Source organism: Aspergillus thermomutatus, assembly GCF_002237265.1.
Source record: "Aspergillus thermomutatus strain HMR AF 39 chromosome Unknown NODE_120, whole genome shotgun sequence".
NCBI classification, from domain to species: domain Eukaryota; kingdom Fungi; phylum Ascomycota; class Eurotiomycetes; order Eurotiales; family Aspergillaceae; genus Aspergillus; species Aspergillus thermomutatus.
Genome location: NW_020798169.1, coordinates 16,145 through 35,401, shown reverse-complemented (window position 1 = coordinate 35,401; position 19,257 = coordinate 16,145). Strand labels below are relative to the sequence as shown.

The 19,257-nt window shown below is 51.0% G+C and overlaps 7 protein-coding genes across 7 annotated transcripts; 2 read left to right on the top strand and 5 right to left on the bottom strand.

Annotated features, from left to right (window-relative positions):
- Positions 1-273: 273 nt before the first annotated feature.
- CDV56_104359 (Zn(II)2Cys6 transcription factor) lies at positions 274-2,501 on the bottom strand (the record flags this gene model as incomplete). The annotated part of the gene is made up of 3 exons (XM_026757978.1): positions 274-1,109; positions 1,175-2,016; positions 2,083-2,501. The coding sequence occupies 3 exons, from the start codon at positions 2,499-2,501 to the stop codon at positions 274-276; spliced, it is 2,097 nt and encodes a 698-aa protein (XP_026613650.1).
- Positions 2,502-3,865: 1,364 nt separating this feature from the next.
- Positions 3,866-5,134, bottom strand: CDV56_104098 (uncharacterized protein; the record flags this gene model as incomplete). The annotated part of the gene is made up of 5 exons (XM_026757717.1): positions 3,866-4,289; positions 4,333-4,475; positions 4,521-4,739; positions 4,785-4,889; positions 4,937-5,134. The coding sequence occupies 5 exons, from the start codon at positions 5,132-5,134 to the stop codon at positions 3,866-3,868; spliced, it is 1,089 nt and encodes a 362-aa protein (XP_026613649.1).
- Positions 5,135-5,718: 584 nt separating this feature from the next.
- On the top strand, positions 5,719-7,552 carry CDV56_103855 (putative GABA permease; the record flags this gene model as incomplete). The annotated part of the gene is made up of 5 exons (XM_026757474.1): positions 5,719-5,889; positions 5,938-6,008; positions 6,054-6,167; positions 6,226-6,308; positions 6,351-7,552. The coding sequence occupies 5 exons, from the start codon at positions 5,719-5,721 to the stop codon at positions 7,550-7,552; spliced, it is 1,641 nt and encodes a 546-aa protein (XP_026613648.1).
- A 1,212-nt stretch (positions 7,553-8,764) lies between these two features.
- CDV56_103643 (uncharacterized protein) lies at positions 8,765-9,633 on the bottom strand (the record flags this gene model as incomplete). Its single annotated transcript, XM_026757262.1, has 3 exons — positions 8,765-9,025; positions 9,074-9,344; positions 9,389-9,633. The coding sequence occupies 3 exons, from the start codon at positions 9,631-9,633 to the stop codon at positions 8,765-8,767; spliced, it is 777 nt and encodes a 258-aa protein (XP_026613647.1).
- A 3,947-nt stretch (positions 9,634-13,580) lies between these two features.
- On the bottom strand, positions 13,581-14,504 carry CDV56_103116 (DUF3632 domain-containing protein; the record flags this gene model as incomplete). Its single annotated transcript, XM_026756735.1, has 2 exons — positions 13,581-14,059; positions 14,120-14,504. 2 exons carry the CDS (start codon positions 14,502-14,504, stop codon positions 13,581-13,583), a joined length of 864 nt encoding a protein of 287 aa, XP_026613646.1.
- A 664-nt stretch (positions 14,505-15,168) lies between these two features.
- On the top strand, positions 15,169-16,190 carry CDV56_102925 (putative extracellular guanyl-specific ribonuclease; the record flags this gene model as incomplete). Its single annotated transcript, XM_026756544.1, has 3 exons — positions 15,169-15,472; positions 15,523-16,023; positions 16,078-16,190. 3 exons carry the CDS (start codon positions 15,169-15,171, stop codon positions 16,188-16,190), a joined length of 918 nt encoding a protein of 305 aa, XP_026613645.1.
- A 389-nt stretch (positions 16,191-16,579) lies between these two features.
- Positions 16,580-17,161, bottom strand: CDV56_102803 (GFA family protein; the record flags this gene model as incomplete). The annotated part of the gene is made up of 3 exons (XM_026756422.1): positions 16,580-16,830; positions 16,893-17,054; positions 17,110-17,161. The coding sequence occupies 3 exons, from the start codon at positions 17,159-17,161 to the stop codon at positions 16,580-16,582; spliced, it is 465 nt and encodes a 154-aa protein (XP_026613644.1).
- Between the last annotated feature and the right edge of the window lie 2,096 nt (positions 17,162-19,257).

Below are 19,257 nucleotides of genomic sequence, written 5' to 3'. Positions count from 1 at the left end.
TGGCACGGCTGAGACCATTCGCAGGACGCACATGCTATTCTGAGCGCCGTCAAGTCCAACCATGCAAGACTGCGACGAGTCCCAGCGCCTGTGCTGTCAGCCAAGGCAATCAGAGAAAATCATGGCATCGTACTTGAGTGAATCTTCTGGTAGGTCGTCTGCGGGCTCGGTGCGGCCAGAGTTCCGTTGCTCTCAATAAGTGCTTTGAATGGTTAAAGTCCACCATTCGTTCGCATCCAATAAATAATGAGCCGTACAGTGCTACGTCTACAATTAACCCCATCCATTCATCAAAGCATTCCCGTCGTTAGGGTTATCGACCCAGTTCGCCAAAGCGTAGTCAATGTCTGCCGGATCAGGATATCCACGCTGTGGGAAGAACAAATGGCAAAACGGATCCAACGGCTCCATGTCGAGAACACTGTCCCCATGTGAAATGAAGGGAGTTCCTCGGTCGGCGGTTCCCGAAGGGTCAGCATCACTTGTGCCCAGAATAGGTCCCGTGCTATAGTCAGGGGTGGAGAGATCTGAAGCGGGCGCACGCATCCCTGCCACGCACAAGTTCCGTTTGGAAGGGGGACTGTTGATATCTTGCATCTCGCGCACATACTGCGCTTTGGCCATCAGACGCTTGATAGGTCGCCAGAGCGTGCCCTTATGCCCCTTCATCTTCCACCGGTCGAAGACGGTCTGCACATATTCCCACGCACGATCGCAGTCGGCCGACGGTGGTCGGGAACAGATCTCCGAGAGCACAAAGGCCACCGCATGCCATTGAATATGGGTCTTTGAATGCCAGGTCCAGCGGGCAATCTCCGATTTGGTCAGCAACAGGTTGGACAACTCGAGCACCTTAATGGACGTCAGGAACAGGCGATCGCGGATACTGGTGGGTAAGTTGGATTCGCTCTTCTTCTGGCCCAGCGGGTAGTACACGACCAGCCATGTGCGGGCGATGATCAGCCGTGCGACGGTCACGCAGACTTGAAAAAACGGAATGGTGGTGTCGCAGTGCTTGAGGTAGCGGTCTTGAGGTAGCGGTCTTCCAATCGCTCTTCGAGTGTGCGGGCAAGTGCCGCGCGGTCCTCCAAGGAGAGTTCGTCCGCCGGCTGGCCAGCAGGCCGCATGCTGAGGGAGAAGTAGGATGTCTTCCACATGACGCGCATCACCTCACAGCGAATGAGGCAGAATGTCATCTCGGTCGCCTCCTCACGCTCGCCTGGCGGCTCGGTCATCTCTGCGGTCAAATCCCCGTCGTTGATGTTCAGCGGCAGTCGCGTGTCAAACATGGACTCACGCACAATCGGCTCGCACCCATGGTACTCTGAGGACCGAATATCCAGCAAGCAGATATGCCACCAGAGACGCCGTCGGAGTTCAGTCTCCAGCGGCCGAAGACCAAAGGCGGCACCATCGCGGTGCAGGCCCATGGCCTTGGCGATATGAAAGACGAGCGCGGTGAGGGACCAGACAGTCCGAGATGCGTCTTCGTTCCGCAGTGCCGACAGAAACAGGACCACCGCCTGTAGAAGGATCATGCTCTGTGTGTTTAATAGATCCGCGCGCGCCAAAGCCTGCTCGACCGCGAACCGATAGTGCTTCAGCGCGTAGGTCCGTGACACACCCAGTGTAGTGAAACACTGCTCTGGCTCCAGGCTGATCACGGTGGAGTAATAGATGGCAAAGAGTAATGCCTCTGTATTACGATCCAGTGCTTCGGGCGTTGCAACCGCGTCCCAGTAGATGCGGATCATCGTGGGCATGTGGAAAATGCGCACCAACGGCGCCACATTCTCCTTGAACATCTCCAACAGGGCGACGGACTGGAACAGAGGTGGATGGTAGGCGCGTAAGGAATTTGTCAGAGCCTGAAAACCCATAATCGCGGCGTTGCAACCTAAAGAGCTCTCCGATTCTGAGATTGATTCATCCGTCGGCGCTCCCCTATTGGCGTCATTCTCGTCGTCATCCAAAGTCGAATCATGCAACAAGTCGCGCAGTTCTTCAATATAGACGCTTCAGTTTCCCGCAATCATTATCTTGGATCCCAGACATCGTACCTCGTCACCCAGACTCGCCCACAGGATATTGCTCACGTAGCAACTGCGCGTGTCGTCAATGACCAGTCGACCCAGCTGTTTCGCCGAGCTCGGTCCGTCCTCCGGCTGCTGCGCCGAAGTCGTCGCCGGGGTTCCTGGCCGTGTTGTTGCTGTCAATGGCTTCCCTGTCTCGACCTTACCCTCCAGACACTTGATCAGCGTTTCGAGACGGGATAATCGGTCTAGCAGCCGCGCATCGAGAGCTTGTCGTGGCTTCTTGGGCGCTCTCCCGGGACCCGGGGGGTAGACGCACTCGCTACCAGCGCGTACACAGCTCGAGCAGGGCTTCTGACGGTCGCATTTGATCTTTCGATATCGGCAAACGGTACAACTGCGGATGTGGGAATATGATGGAGCTGTTGAAGCGCCTGTGGTCGACGTACGACTAGTGTTGACATTCATGGTAAGTAGGGGTAACGCGTTGAATGTGGGATCCTTTGCATTCATAAAACAAGCATTACCATGTGAGTACAAGATCTGGAAGGGTTACCAGACTGATAAAGGGGAATATGAGGAAAGAGAGAGGAGAGAGGATGTCAAAGAAAAGTACGAGGCCAGATGGGGAAATCAGGCAGTGGGGCTGACGGAATCGGATAAGCCGCTGTCGGGCCGAACCAGCGATGATCCTGATTGGCTGTGAGCAGTATCTGATGCCTGTTTTGTATCGGACAAGCTTATGCGATGTCCGCGCGGTGGATCATCTTGATACACCCGATGATGCTTTGTAGGCTGAAGTGATCGCCTGTCCGATCGCATAAGCCAACTCCGGCTCGAAGGGTGCAATCTTGCTGGACTTTTAATCGCCTCGACCTTTTCGTGGTATCGTCAGCACTGTGCGTTCTGTTGGATCACGGCGTTCCGTCAGTGGCGTATACTTCAGTTAGAGCTGATTGTCACTATAGGGCAGAATTCTAGTGCCTAAGACAAGCTTTGAGGATGCGCATCGCCACCTTGTCGTGGATGTTCTTGACAGGGCAGAGCCAAGATGTCCTATCTTCACTACAAGCGCAAGCCAGGGGGCGTGAGACTAACGGGCGCGAGGAATATCGAGATAATCCATCGTCCGTCAGCAAAGGTAGAAGTTCGCCTTTTCGGGCTGCATGCGGACTGTCATATCCAGGAATCGTTCAACCTTGTGAGTCCTGACCTATACGGAGACCATACTGCTCACTGCTGCAGTGGACCTCAAAAGCAGCGGTTCCTGAGCCAAGAACTAAGGCAAGCGTCAGAACCGTCCAGCACTGGTGGTAAGAAACACAAGCGCTTGCTGGTAGGGCCATGAATGAGGGAGATGAGCCCCAATAAATACTGCACATGTCGTAGCAGGTATGTTGCCAATCCGTCTGACGGGGCATTGTGTGTAGGCTTGATGCAGAATAGAAATCGTAGAAGCTGGAGATACAACAGTCGTTCATCACGGACTGCATCTCAGGCCGCCATAGATGAATCTTGCATTTTGTTGCTCCATGCACAAACAACATCCGACATTCAAGATGGATTCTTCGCCCTTTTCCCACGACTGGCGCAGTTGACTTCACCTTGACGCAGCCTGACGGTGACTACATTGGTACACATGCTAGCTCAAGCAGGGATAAAGCCCGGAGCTTATGCAATGACCTCAACATAACAAGCCTAGAGTGAGACCGTATCCTGCTTTTTTCCCAGCAGGCAACCGCTCTCTAATAGAGAAATTGGCGATATATTCCGTCTATCATGATCTTCCCTAACAAGAGACAGTGTCAACACAGAAGCAGTCTACAGTAATATTACACACCAGTCATGACCTCCGGCCCCCGCCGCTCCAGCTCTATCGGCCCATCACTCACACTAATCCGCACCGTCTTCATGATCCGTCCCCCTGTAGCAGTTGGAATGCTCCGATCTGGCGTCGGCTCCCAGCCACGGTCGTACTCTGTCTCCGACCGCCGCAGCTTACGCGACCTGCTATCAGACGAGGTGTGACTTCGCAACTTCGAGTTCGGCGGCGAGACGTCGTCCGTGTAGGCGATGCCGTACTCATCAACATAGACGGCCAGCACGGGCTTCATGAACGAGGCGACGAGGCAGACGACGCTCATGGCGAGGTAGAGCTCCGCGGTGATGCTGGCGATCGCGCCATCGAGGGTGGGTCTATCTGAATCCAGCTGGATTTTGACGTAGTGGAGATGCATGGCCGCCAGGGGGATGAGTCTGCTCTCGTCAGCGGGATCGCGGAAGCGGGAAGAGATCTTACATGATTCGACAGCTCAGGGTGCCGAATACGACGATTTTTTGTCGGGTTGAGATCTTGATGCTGTATATCGCTCGGCCGGAGTAGAGGATAAGGAGGACCTCGAGGATAATGTCGATGGCGGTGATTGCCTGCCATCTTTGAAACTGCGTCCGTCAGCATGAGTCGCTTTTGTATAGCGTTGACCGTACCAAACCGCCACATTGTGCGTCGATATCGAGCCATGGTCGATGGCTACATCGGACCGCTAACAGTATAACCGACAGTATAGTCCAGATACCTCCTCCAGCAAGAAGACCTTGGATGACGGCACGAAGTTTCTGCTTGAACAGTGTCATATAGAAGATGGCGGTGGTTATCTTCGACAGGCCGAGGGTGACGACGAAGAGAGTATCTGCTGCGTATCCCATCTGCGAAGTCAATACCAACGAAAGCACACGGTCGCTTCGACTTACCTTTAGCATTTTTTCCTTCGTGGCCGAGGAAAGTGACTCTGCGGTTGCTCCCCAGCCGTAGTGAACCTGCGCCAGTACCAAGGACGTTTGCGCCAGTGCAACGATCTGTCTTCCGGTTAGGCTGTATTTGCGAAGGAACTTCAGAGACCTACCACTACAGCAGCAAATCCGTAGTCGTCCTTTTGGAAAATCCGCCTCTTGAACGAGGAAAACGTGCGAGCGGCAAGGGATGAAAGGACCAGGACCAAGCAGAACCCGGTGATCACCACAATGAGCCCTCCATGGTTATCCTTCCGGTTCACCGTTGGAGGACCACTAACACCAGACGGAAGAGCCGTGGCAGTCGTCATTAATGATTCGTGAATGTCGAGAAAAGCTGCTCATGAGGAGGAGCGACATTGTTGAGAAAGATGATAAACTGCTCATATAAGCGGCGGAGGTGAAATCGAAGTCAGCGAGAGTCTCACGGGCTTAAGAGGCATGGATCGGGCGTTATGACTTGGAAGGAGAGCCGGTTCGGATGCGAATCTGACCTGCTGGGAAATGGCAGCGGTTGGCGAATAATGCCTGACGATGCGTTAGTTGCATGATCATCCTGGACAGCAGGGATGAAGGCGAGTCTTCTGACCATCCCATTTCGCTTGGTTTTAGGATGAGGATGAAAAGAATGCTGACTCTTGTTATCGGAGTTATGCTTATTCCACCACGTCAGCATGAGCAGATCAGCATAGTGCATGCGAATAAGAACCGAAGACGAAATGCTGAAGACCAACACGAGCACGCCCATGCCTCTGTGTAACCCCGCCTCGCTTGTTTTGTTTGTTCTGGTCAGCATCGCTCCCCCTTGCTTTTGCCTGCATTCTCTCCCCTCTTTTCCTCCTTTCGATTCCTGCGCATATCTTATCGACCTTCGTTCTTCTCCGAGAATCCAGCAATGACATCCATACACGATAATTCTACGATGCAGACGGGACACAAGGCGCCGGCGATGGCCTCGCTTCAGGTGGAAGCAGGACACCACACGTCCAACACAGACGCGAAATACACGGGAACGGTTTATGATGACCATGATATGCAGCGCATGGGAAAGGTCCAGGAGCTTAAGGTGAAGAGTCAGTAACTGGCGATGCGACCACGTTCTGACGACCGACAGAGGAACCTCCGCCCTTTGGCTGCATTGAGTTTTGCGTCGGTACTTCAGGCGACATGGGAGTTTATTCTCATGTGAGTGCGCTTTACTCTTCCGATCGATAATACTGAATGATCCAGATCGAATACACAAGGGCTGCAAAATGGCGGACTCGCGGGCATGTGTTGGTCCTATTTGTGGACGTTTGTCGGGTTTGGCTTTATCATCGCATCGTTGTCGGAGATGGCTTCCATGTACGCTCTATCTTTGGCACTTTGTACGTGATATCAAGAGTACCTGCTGATTGCAAAGGGCCCCGACCTCTGGCGGACAATACCACTGGGTGTCCGAGTTTGCTTCCCCGCGATACCAGAAATTCCTGAGCTACATCACAGGTAAGTCGTTGATCTTGTGCAAGGCTCGACTAACATCCGCAGGCTGGATGTCCGTTCTAGCATGGCAAGCAGGCTCCGCATCAGGCTCTTTCCTGACCGGTACAATCATCCAAGGGCTTATCAGCGTCCGCGATCCGGACTATCATCCTGAGCAGTGGCAAGGAACGTTGTTTGTTTTTGCGATGATTGTGGTGATCTACTTTTTCAACGTCTACGCCGCGGACATGATGCCTCTGTTCAATAACCTGCTGATGATCCTGCATATCCTCTCCTGGACCGTGATCGTGATTGTACTGTGGGCCATGGCTCCGCATCAATCTGCCAAGGCTGTGTTCACGCAGTGGACGAATGAGGGGGGCTGGTCGAGTATGGCGCTGAGTGCCTTGATCGGGCAGATTTCTGCAATCTATGCTTCGCTGAGTATGTTCACGCTTTCGTTCGGAATCGCTCTAATTCTGGCAGGCTCCGATGCAACAGCACACATGTCCGAGGAAGTCAAGGACGCTGGGCGCTATGTCCCAATTGCGATCGCATGGGGATACTTTAGCAACGGCGTCATGGCCATTGTGATAGTCATCTCCTTCCTCTTTGCCATTCCTTCAGTCGACGACGCACTGTCCGACAACACTGGGTTTCCTTTCATCTATGTGTTCAAGAACGCCACGTCGGTCGCCGGGGTTAATGGGTTGACGGCCATTATTCTCCTTCCGGTCATTTTCAGCAATATTCTCTTCAATGCTTCTACGTCCCGGCAAACCTTCGCGTTTGCCCGGGATAAAGGACTACCCTTCGCCCGCTGGATCGCCAAAGTCGACCCTAAACGCAAGATACCCGTGAATGCGATTGCATTATCTTGCATAATCAGCTGCCTCCTCTCTCTCATCAACATCGGCTCGCTAACCGCCTTCAACGCCATCATCTCGCTCAACGTAGCAGCCCTCATGTACACGTACATCATCTCCATCAGCTGCATCATCTACCGCAAGATCTGGCATCCGGATACTCTGCCCCCGCGGCGGTGGGATTTGGGTCGGTGGGGCTTGACCGTTAACATCGTGGGATTGCTGTACTGCGTGTTCGCACTATTCTGGGCGTTATGGCCGAGTAGCACCCCAGTCACGGTGGACAATTTCAACTGGAGCGTGGTGATCTTCGGGGGTGTTTTGGCCATTAGTTTGGTCATGTATGCTGTCAAGGGGCGGGGGGAGTACCATGGGCCAGTGGTTATCATCCGAAGGGATTAGCCTACTTCATAACGACGTTATTCGAGCATTGTCTGAGTAGATGGACTACGCAGTAACCAGTTCAACGCACCAACACTCTTGTCAAGCGGAACCGCCAAGGCATGCCAAGCATCCCCCAGCTGTACGCCCAGTGATCAACGCATTACGCATCCTTTGATGGATCCGCGTGAAGATTGAGTACAGAGCCGCCAACAGGAAGGCTGGGCTCATGTGTTGCCGATCTACTCCGGACAGGTATATATTGCGCCTTCACTCACTCCCATGATTGTCCAAGCACTCGCACGCAGACCATGGCTCCAACAGACCTCTCAGATAACCACCCCGCGGGCTTCATCTCCCTCGCCTGGTCCATCAAACACCACCAGAACATCTACGATGACGGAGCCGGGGGTTCAACTCCGTCGTCTTGGGAACCGTATACCCCTCCACCTACGTCCACCCACTCCCATCTCATCTAACAAAGTCCAGATCGCATACGCCTTCCTCTGGTCCCTCATCGCTCTGACGATGAGGCTGAGCCCTCGACGCGTCCATCCAAGTATATACCTCGCCTCCGACCTGATTGCGTTCCTGCGAATGTGGTTACGGGATGTATCGGGCTTGCGGTGCTGGTGCCAGTGATGGATGCTACTCTGGGGTTTGTGAGGGCGATGTATTGCTCGGAGTGGAGACTTTTGCGTACATGGTTGTTTTTGTGCATGTGTAAGTTTGGATCTCTGTTGAATGGAAATACGCTGATCGTGTAGGGTGGTTCATTTGGTGCTTACGGTTTGGGCCTCCTGGGCTTGTCATATTGAGAGGGGAAGGCTGGGTTAGGAGGTAGAGTTGTAGGCTGAAATATATCTACTTAATGTCTAATGTCTAATTCTAGTCTGACTTGTATTATGTGTACTCTGTGCTATAGCGAATGCTCTGATCTGATCTCGCCAAAGCGATTATATGGAACTTAGTGTTGAATACAATGAGCCTGTCCTTCTCTAATGGATGCTATGGCCTCCAGGTATGCGCGTCGAGTATTTTCTGCTTCGAAGAGCGATTTCACAACACAAACGAAAGCTAGTGAAGACAGTCTTGACAAGAGAGGCTCAGACCGATTCAAACCAGTAATTGATACGCTCTATAGATTGTTCCCACATCGTTGAATACTTCTCATCATCTATACACGCGCATAAAGACTCAAACCATCAAACAACATCGCATAGAATCAGAATGCTAAACCCAGGGCTGAGAACGCGGTTTCGCAGGGACCATCTCCTCCTCCACATGAGCCAGCAACGCCGCCCCCTGCGTCTTCATCCCCGCAAAAACATACGCAAGCGTTGCAATCACCTCCGGCAGGAACCCCAGCACCACGCGGATAGCCAGAGACCCCGTCACCGGATTCAGCGCCGCCCTCTCCGTGCACAGTGCAGCAAGACTGTAAAAGACACGGACCCCGACAAACACAAGCGAGAAGCAGACGGTCCCAAGCAGCTATTCGCGTTAGCACGCGTCATACACGTGGTATAGGCAGCCACTTACCAGCGTCCCCGCCCTCGTCAGAGAGGAATTGCGGCCCCGGGGAGCAGCAAACGACACCCCGGTCCAAGCGACCAAAACCCCCCACGCAACCGCCAGAATCGCAATGCCGGCCTTGGCGATCTTCGCGGCCTTGTCGAGGGGCTGTTCGTGTGTCTGGAGTTTCGCGGATCCGGCCGCTGTGAGCGCGACGCCGGCGACGACGAACATGTGGTAGGATAGCACGCAGACCCATTCCATTTTCTTGTCGAGGGAGTGGATGCGATAGTGCCTCCTACTGCCGTTAGAACGCATCTCATGATTTGACGGGTGACTTACGCCTCATGTAGAATACCAGCTGTCGCGAGGAGGAGAGGCGAAAGACCAACGCTGGAGATGATGCTAGCGGCCGCACTGGTGTCCTTGACGGCCAAGGCGCCGCCGATGATGCGCAGAGTGCAAAAGAAGAACAGGTAGAGCCATCCTAGAAGGCCGTAGCGACCGTGCCGGACGAGGAGATAGAGCACTGGGATGGCGAGGACTGCGTAAATGGCGCAGGTAGCGGCCGAGAGGGAGTTGGTCATTTTGTGCACGTCCAGGTTCCACAGAGAATATCAAGTCCTCCCTTTTCGTCTGTGTCTTGGATGAAAGAAGAATGAATTATGAGGCGTGAGACAAAGCCAGGAGGTAGCGGTAAATAAGAAGAACAGGGCCTTGGGCCATCCAGGTAAGACATCCTCATTGGGTATGTTACTTGTCGATCTGTAAGCCATGGACTGAGCCCATGTACTCTGTAGGAGCCGCTGCGCCACGTTGACAACGGACAAGATGTTTGATCCAATCATATTGATCATCGAATGTTGGATGGCGGATCGACATGAAGCACCAGGCTGAAACCCCCACCATTCCACCGTTCCCCTCGTATTAAGCATTCTTGTGGGAGGCTGGGCGTGAGCTTGTCCATTTCTCAACATTGCACAGAGCCAGGACACAACAGCAGACACGAGGCTATGGCCCCTCGGCAGTGAAAATTTATTGTGGGGGCCAGGATCAACAGGCAGAAATAGATGGCTGCTCAGCCCAGCCCCACCCAATTGAGACAGCCTTGTCGATAATATGACTGTAGCTGTAAGGCTCAACAACAAGCTCAAAGAGTTTTGGACATGGATCTATGATCAGCACTATGGTTGTGTCGCTGTGTGAGGTAATTTAGTCAGATGTAGGTTTGTAGTCATGAGAGTTGGATGTTGGCTTTCTTTATGGTGTATGGAGTGTTAAATGAATATATTTTTGTTTACCACGGAATAGCAGTAAATAAATAATTAAGCATTGGTGTGCATGCAAACTAAATATAAGTTATGCAATAAGTTAGAACCCTAACATTCAACATGTACTGTCGCTAACAAAGAGGACTGTACTGGTAAAGATGGAGCAGTAACAGAAAAACCACTATTGCACAGTGGCAGCTGTTCCAACCATAAAGACAGGATTATCCGAGATCTTCAGCTGGTCTTGATACATTGAATCATCCGAAAAATCTTAAGCGAACCCGACCCAATATTAGCATTGGCTGTCTCCGAGGAAAAATAGACTACTAGACGCGGTCTATGTAAGGATATGCTTACGGACAAAGGTGCCTCTAAGTGAAGTCTATTGGACAAGGCAGTAACGCAAGTGTGTTCTCCCAGTTTGTTCTACCTCAATCAGCGGCTGTCCAGCACCACGCATATTGCATAACAATGCTTGCTCGAAGTGCCAGCAGAGTAGCATGTTAATATCTTTCCTTAAATCCTCGGGCTGTCGGCATACAGGGTGTAATAAGTCTTGTGGAATGGCGACACGTTCGGTAGAAGCTCACAATCTTGTAGCCGTCATTGACCTGGCGTGACAGAAAGTAACTATCCCCAATTGATCATATCAAAGTACAGCAACAGGCGGAGGTCTCTGCTGATTTCGAGGGTGCAGACTGCGGTCAGGGAGACCATGGAGCAACCATTAACACGCGGACGGAGATCAGAAGGAAAAGGGCAAGCCGGCCATAGGCCTGAGCGTTGACATATTCAGTGGAGTCAACAATTGCATCGAACAAGGTTGGAGACAGACTTGGGGAAACCTCGTGGTACAAGCGTCAATTCCCTCCTATGGCCTGGTGTCAAAAGCAGTGAGCATCGGCCCATGGTCAGAAAGTGTAAAGAATAAATGTACGAGGGATACTTCGTAGAGCTCTGAGCAGCAGGCCAAGTGACGTAATTGTGTCCAATGTGGACAGTAATTTGTGTGAGGGCAGAACACTAGTAGAGGAAACACATTTTTATTCATAAGAGAACCGAGCAAGTCGTCGCTGAAGAAGGAAGATGATGAGGAGGAGGATGCGCCCCTGGCTGTGATGTTATTATCACCCCTTATCTCTACCCCAGGGGTTGCGCCCTGGAGTAGGCATTACTAAGGTAAGATAATAAAAAGAGGTTGCGCCTTGTTTCCCTGCTACGTTGCCTCCTTCTTGGCATGTCGACGCCCTTCTTGACCAGTTGTCCATAGCATTAGTTCTCGTCATCTAAGGATGTGCTACCTTTGCCATCTCTGCTGCCTGAAGCACCACCGTCACCTCCATCCCTACTATTCCACCAGATCAAAAAGACTCTCCTCCACGCCTCTTCCAGATATTGTTCGAGATGTGCGACAGATATCACCGGGTGTATGCGCCAAGCCTGAGGTAGATCGAGCTTGTAGGCAAGGGATCCAATCCGCTGCAGTACAGTAAAGGGTCCGGCAAATTGGTCACTGTACTTGCGTGACAAGGCCATGGATCCGGTATAGCCTTTATGGAGGCGGAGGAGGACCTTGTCTCCGGGGTGAAATGCGATGGGTTTGTGGGATCTATCATACTGGTTCTTCATGGCGACGGCTGCAATTTTGAGTACTGTTTGTAATCTTGCAGAGCTCCGATTGCCATGCGCAGGAAGACTTCGATCACTTGGTTGAATCTCTTAGACTGACCATCAGCCTGTGGGTGGTATGCTGTGGTGTATCGCAGTGCGGCACTCGTCCCACTGTACTGGGTCCGCTGCGAATCCTCTCATTAAGAGGCCTGGGACCAGAAGCAATAGACTGGGTGCCACGCCACTCAGTCCGCTGGCTTGCCCAGCTTTGAGGGTCATTCATTGCCAGACAGCAGTAGACATTATTGCAGGGAGGATGGATGTAATAGGGATGGTATGAGCAGAGATGGGCCATAATGTGGCTATGGATGGAGCAGGTAATCAGTCCAGGACAACCTTTACGCGAGTTGTTGCTCTGGACACTCTCTGACTAGGTGAGTGGGGTTGAAGCAGTGATGTATGTCGCATAGGTGCGGTATATGAGTGCTAGTGGGCACATTGGCCCCATGGCGGGCCACACAGGCGATGAGTGAATTAAAATGTAGTTTGGGAACTAAGTCTAGTCTCATGTAGCCTATTATTGGCCTTTGTCCAAATCTGTCGCCTTATTTCAGTAACTAAGTCCATCTTTCCTGGGGGGTTGTGTCCTTACCTGCATAGCCATCATTATTTGAAGATCCTTGAAATAACCAGCAGCCGGCGTACGGGTCCACCTGTGCATTTCAGCGCTTGTCATCCACAATTCCGCAGCATCACGAAGCAGTAATGGGCTGGGATCTGATGAACGTAAACACCAGAGCACCCCGGATACAGCGACTTGTTTGTAGAGAGAGATGCTGGAATCTCAATCAGAAAAAGTGCCAGTCTATGATAAGTGGTGTGGTGTTTACGTATCTTACCTGAAAGAACCTTCAAACCTGCTGTCGAGCTGATCTAATACAGTCTGAGCCCAAATCGGTGGAACGTTTTTGTAAATGAGTTCTTGGTGAGACGTGACAGCAGAGAGAACTCTGAGGGCGTGCTTGTAGAGATCCTCAGGAGAAGAGAACATTGATACCGAAAAGAGGATAGAACACAATGCCTTCCTTGTCTGCAAGTTAGAGAATTATGGCATATACTTTGATACCATTGTGGGTTTCTTATGTCGAATGTTGACACGGCTACAGAGGAGCGAACGCCACATGTGTGATACCAAGAGAACTTATGCTGAATTTGCATCCTGTGGCGATTACAATGAGCTGTACGTCGACTCCCGCCGCCACCGACCACCCCCCATGGTGGAGTAGAAGGCGACACTTGTTCTTCTGGTATTCTGTTCATCGCCTGGAGCATGACGCTGCTCGTATGGATATAGAAAGTGGCATCGCCTCTAGCAGAGACAGATTCTTTGCTGACTCAACATTGTAGCAGTAATTGCAGGAGAGAGTCAGAAAAGAAGGTCAAAAGGGGAGGGACGATGATGTTTTAAATAGTAGATAGATAGAGGAAAAGAAAAGATCTAAGAGAGTAGAGAAGAATGACCCAGGATCCGCTTTCACAAATGCAGTGAATAAGATCAAGCTTTACAGAGTCAAAGCCAGTTGTGACTGGATAAGAGTAAATATCATGATCATTTTGGATGAATATTCACTAGCGCTTGAATGATTCTATCCCTATTGATCTACCATCACCCTCCTCAGACTCGCCAAAGCATCATCAATCAACTCCCCCATCCGCTCATTTTGGCATGCAGCCCTGGCCTCCTTGAGAGCATCCTCCCAAATTTCCCATCGCTCCCGTGTATACCCCGTCCAGCCCTTCTCTTTATACTTCTTCCCCGGCCCAGCGCCAGCCTCCTGAACATACGTGCGATTATGAAGCACATTCGCCCACAGCCGCTCCGCGGCGTAGATGAACCACCAGCATGCGGCCTCCATCGCCGCCGTATCCCCCAGAGAGGCAGGAGAGCGCTCATTCTCAAGCGCCATAGCCATGGTCCAGATGGCCCGTAGTGATTTATCCAAGGGAGAGAATCTCACTTCTTCAGGAGGTGTATATTGAATTTCTGCGGCCTGAGTGAGCCGCGCGAGGAAAGCATTGAGCTTTGCCCAGCGATCGCGTTGCTCTGAATCCAGCATTGCATCACAGGGGTCTGGATATGGTTAGCGATCTGAGTGTCCAAATTTGATGGATGGATCACCTCTGTAATCACCGCCAAACTCATACCACGTCTCCAGCTCTGTGTAGCCAAAGGACGGCATGTCGGTCCAGAGGGTATCGCCCTGAACCTTGAGGGGTTTATCCGTGGATGGGTCAACGGCAACCTGCTTCTGAAGATGAGATACAAACTCAACAAGCTTGCTGTGTTTGGATGGCTTGAGGCGTTGAGTGAGTTCCATAACCGCGAGAGACACGTTGTAGTCTGGCAGGCCGATGCCGCCTTGTTTATCTGGGCCGTGGATAGATAACGCAGTCATGGTCATGTTGATGACTTCTTGGACTGCATCTTCCACTGTGACTTCTTCTTTGACGACTCTGTCGAGGAGTTTGAACTCGACAGAGTTTTCGATTTGTCGGATAAAGTTCTCTCTTCCCATCGTGAGGTTTGCTGGTAATACAAAGATGTAGACAGCTCAAAGAAAATTTGCGTCCTGGAGTAGACTGAAAGTATGGTTAAGATGGATGAATCTGAAAGATGCGAATTGACTGACTGATTGATAAAGGAAGGATGAGGCACAATTAAGATCTGCAGAAGAGGATGAGGCTGTACAGAGTGGGCTGTGCTTGATGGTGTGACACAGTCAGCCTTGGCTGCTGGGGCCGGATTAGCTTGTGTTGCTTGCTTACGGCCCCCACTCTTGGCCCCGTGGGTCTAAGGTATCAAGCATTCTCTAGCACCTCTAGTTCTCTACCATGGCCAGAATTGGTATCCTGGGGCCGTTTGGATATCAAGATCATTCTCTGCAGAAAACAGCATACACAGGAAGATCATCTGGGGCCAAATCATGGAGTGCATCTCAGCCTTGAGCATTGAGGCCATCTCGCTCAGCCTGATGATCGTCAGACATTCTACCAGTTGTTCTGAGTTTAGAAACATGCTAGAATTGGGATGAATCGCAGTGTCTCTGAAGATATAAAGCCCTCAGAAATACCGCCAGATCTCTAATCATCAACACCATCGACACCATCAAAGCAATACATTCAAGTCAATCGTCTTTCCTCTTCTATACCATTATCCCAAAGCTCCAGCCTCAGCTCAAGATGTTGTTCGACATGAAATCCATCGTCCTCTACGGTCTCATGGCCATCGCCCATGCCTCCCCCCTCCCCGAGCTCAGCAAGCGCGCCAAACTCGGCGATTTCCAGTGTCCCGACGGCACAACCCTGTCTGAGAATGACATCCGCGAGGCCCTGCACCAGTGCCGCAGACTCGACGACGGCTCCATCGGCAAGTACCCAGCCTACTTTGGCAACCAGAGCAACAACCAAAAGGTGCTCACCAATGTTGCCGATGGTACCACTCTGCGCGAGTTCCCTATTATCGTGGGTGGAGTGTACACCGGCGGTAAGCTTTTCCACTGGCGAATATATCCCGAGACAAGCTGACGAGTGCAGGCGAACCTGGAGCGTACCGCGTGGTCACCGACTACAAAGACAACCGCGGCGACTTCCGCGGTGTGATGCAGCATACCGGCGCAACAGTCGGCGGCGCATACACGGCCTGCACACGTGTCACGAACACCAAGCGCGAGCCTGGCAAAGACAAAGACGACAAGGACAAGCATGACAAGGACAAGGGCGACAAGAAGGGTAGCAACGCGGAGCGCAGCGTCCAGGAGACCGAGATCGCAGAGGAATCCACCGGCCACGCTATCAACGACCTGACCACCCGCTCCAAGAAGAAGAAGATCGGCAGCGCTACCTGCGACGATGGCGTCACGCTCTCCAGGGACGATGTCGTCAATGCTTTCCAGGAGTGCAAGAAGTGGAATGACTATGGCGTGGGCGGTTACCCGCACAAGTTTGGCAACAAGGTCGGTAATGATCAACAGGTCTTTGCGGGCGTCACCAAGGACCTGCGCGAGTATCCTATCATTCAGGGTGGAACGTGGACTGGTAGGTGCTACATTTACACTATGAGTACAGGATAGAGACTGACTTTTCGAACAGGCGGCGAACCTGGCAAGTACCGTGTGGTCACCGACTACAGCGACAACTTTGTTGGAGTGATGATTGAGTATGCTGGTGGTTCTTTCACTCGCTGCACTGTCAACAGTGATTAGACTAGAGGTTGTCTTTGTGATCTGATGTGTGGAGTTATATATACTAGGGGCCGTATTGGTCTTTCTCTCTTTTTTCCATGTCTGGTGTTCTGCTAGAGGTCTCGTTCTTCTGCTTCTTACTAGTGAAATGGATTTTACTTTCAATGTTTAATTAAAATTCCCTTGATGTTCTTAACTACAGACAAGGTCCAACGGAGCAAAGTCCACCTGTATTGCCAGCCAAACTCCATCACCCGGCTTCTGCATCACGCCGAAATTACAAAAGAAGCTGCTTCCAGGAAATATCGTCCACCAGACATCACAGTTCCTGTTCTTCCTTCGAGCCAGGGGGGAACCGAAAAACATGGTGACAGAAACCCATAACGAATGATGCTACTACGCAGGCATACTTATCCAAAGTGAGTTTCCTGCTTTGCACCCTCCACAGCAGCAAGATAGCTCGGCCGGTCCTTCACGTAGAACTCTACGTCAATCTTTCCTCCTAGACTGGCCTGTCCGTTGTCCAGACCTCCTCCTTTAATGCAGGTCATGTCTGGCATGACCTCCAACTCCGTGTATAGACTCGACCCGCACGTAGGACAGAAGAAGTGTTTGTTGATCTTGCCACTGGCGCCAGTGGCATCGTAGGAGGAAGGGGTTCCTGGACGTTGTCCTTAGAACATTTTCACAGGCACAGATGGCCATAATGCAAGAGATCCTCACCTTTGGTCACCTTGAAGCTGGTTCGGGGAACGACGGCATTAGAAGTAAATGCGCTGCCAGTCCACTGTTCGATTCTGATCAGAAAATCATCCTTTTGGTCGTAAACAGCGCTCACCTTTTGACAGTCTATGCAGTGGCAGAGAGCACTGAGGTATTGATCCACTACCACAGGGTCATTATTGTGTCTCTTGCTACCTCATGATAGGAGCTCGCATACCTTTGGCAGTGTAGGCGATGCCACCGCACATACAACTCCCAGTGAGTGTCATTATGTGTTCGAGAGGGCGAGAAACAGCAGGACGAAGAGCATGCAGCCTTCACAAGGGGGGTCAGGTTTATATATCCCAGACTAAGGAGATCCTGCAGGCCACCCATCAAAGGCCGAATGGGTGCATTCGGCAAGATAAGAATGTCTCACGATAATAAATACCCTTTTTGGCCATCTTGCTGCGGGGCAAAGCGGCTACCCAAGGAACAATCACCGATCACCGAGCATCAGTCGCCGCGCAGTGCTTGCATTTCGGCGAAACAGAAAGATTACCCCTCTGCTGGACAGCTTCCTTCCTGCGGGGTGATAAAGGTACACGATTCTAGCTTTTGTAATAAACAGGGGTTAGATAACATAAAGATAAGTATACTTGGCCGCCATGCTTCCCAGCAACAAACAATGGCCAACTTGCTCCTGGACGCAATGTGGAAAGGTTAGTCATAGTCTGATAGATCTCATTTATAGACAGTCATGGATGTAGAATCCCACTTATACTGATGCTCGCAGTGTCTAAGTCGGAAATCAGACCTTTGCGAACATTATTAAATTCATCAAGAAGCAGTTTATTAATGCATGTTTGAGTGCTGTAGCAAGAGCTTCAATCAGCAGTGTGCCATGATTCGTCTGCAAACATATACCAGTAAGCCCTTGTTTAAATGGCTGTAGCAAAGCATTTTCTGATGTAGGCTTAAATTACTTGACAGGCAGCCTACATCTAATTGATGTACAGTACATAGATCTTAGTCTTTGAGTATTTCTGTAAAGTGGTTACCAAATCTGCGTAAGCCAGATGTCTCCTGCTGCCACTAGGGCGAAGGAGGTCTGTAATCTGCATTCAAACGCTTTTAAGCATGGTTCAAGTTGTAAGAAACATTGGACATAGATAGGAATGTAGAGTTACTAGGGTTTTAGCAGCACAGTTGTCACCCTCTGGAGGCTGGGTACAATATAGCAGAATGTACATAGTTGCATGTCTTAAGCATTATCTTTGCGTTGAAAGCGCGCATTTCTTGGATTAACAAGTGCAACCTAACTGTATAGTGTACGTTCAGACACGGTGATAGAAAGCTGATCTCATCCAAAGAATATCCATTTGATGATTTGAATGCAAATTTTCGCAAAAGGATAATATAGCCCCATCCTTCTGACCCAGCAGGGGTCGTATATATCATTATAACGTTCCAGGGTATAGCCAGAATAAGTAAGGTTTTTCTGCATGGTTCCGCAAAAGACAGGTCTCCGCGATCAAGGGGATGCAAGTGATGAGTCCCCATGGCTCTCATACTTGCTACACTTGGATGATTTAAAAATGCTATATGCTACAAAGGAAAGGTCTGTAAGATTCTGTCATTAAAGACAGTTGTAGCTTTCCGGACTGAGTTGAGTCCTCCAGAGCAATTTTGTCCCAAGGAGCTACTGCTGGGCAGAATTCATTCTCGAGGACGGCGGAGTTCCCCGTTCCTGAGACAAAATTTGGGTGATATGATTGAAATGGCCAACTATTGTGATGGCTTCGTTACCCATCTGAACTCCTTGTTTCATGGATTTCTTCTGCGGCCTTTATACGTGGTCTAACTTGATATCCTCGGAAGGTACGACTACCAAGCTTTGCAATCATACCATAGCCTATACCATCGTCTGTACGCAGGCTATGGCGGGGATTCGGATCATATCTTGTCTTTGCTGGATGTATGGCTGGGATTGTTGTTTTTGTTTACTTCTTCATGCCTGGAACCTGGGGTTCTATAGACCCACATGGGCATAATAATAGTTCTGCCTGTTTGGGACTAGCGTCAGTACACCGCCGCCTTCATGTGGCTGGCGGGTCGCGCGGGTCTCTCTCCATCTCGCCCAGATTCTCCTTTGTTTATGCCTCGCCTGGCTGCCCTTACTACACACCTGTGATTCTCCTTACCTTTCAATGTACTTGTAGATTCTTTCCTGCGAAAGACTGGTATCTGGTATTGCTCCCAGAATGACAACGCTTCCTCTTCTGAAGCGGAGTATTTCCCTAGAAGAAGCCCTCGAAGATGACGACAATGTTCTACAACTGTTGGACTATCCCCAGAAACTGAGGGATTTCAAGACCCGTCTTAC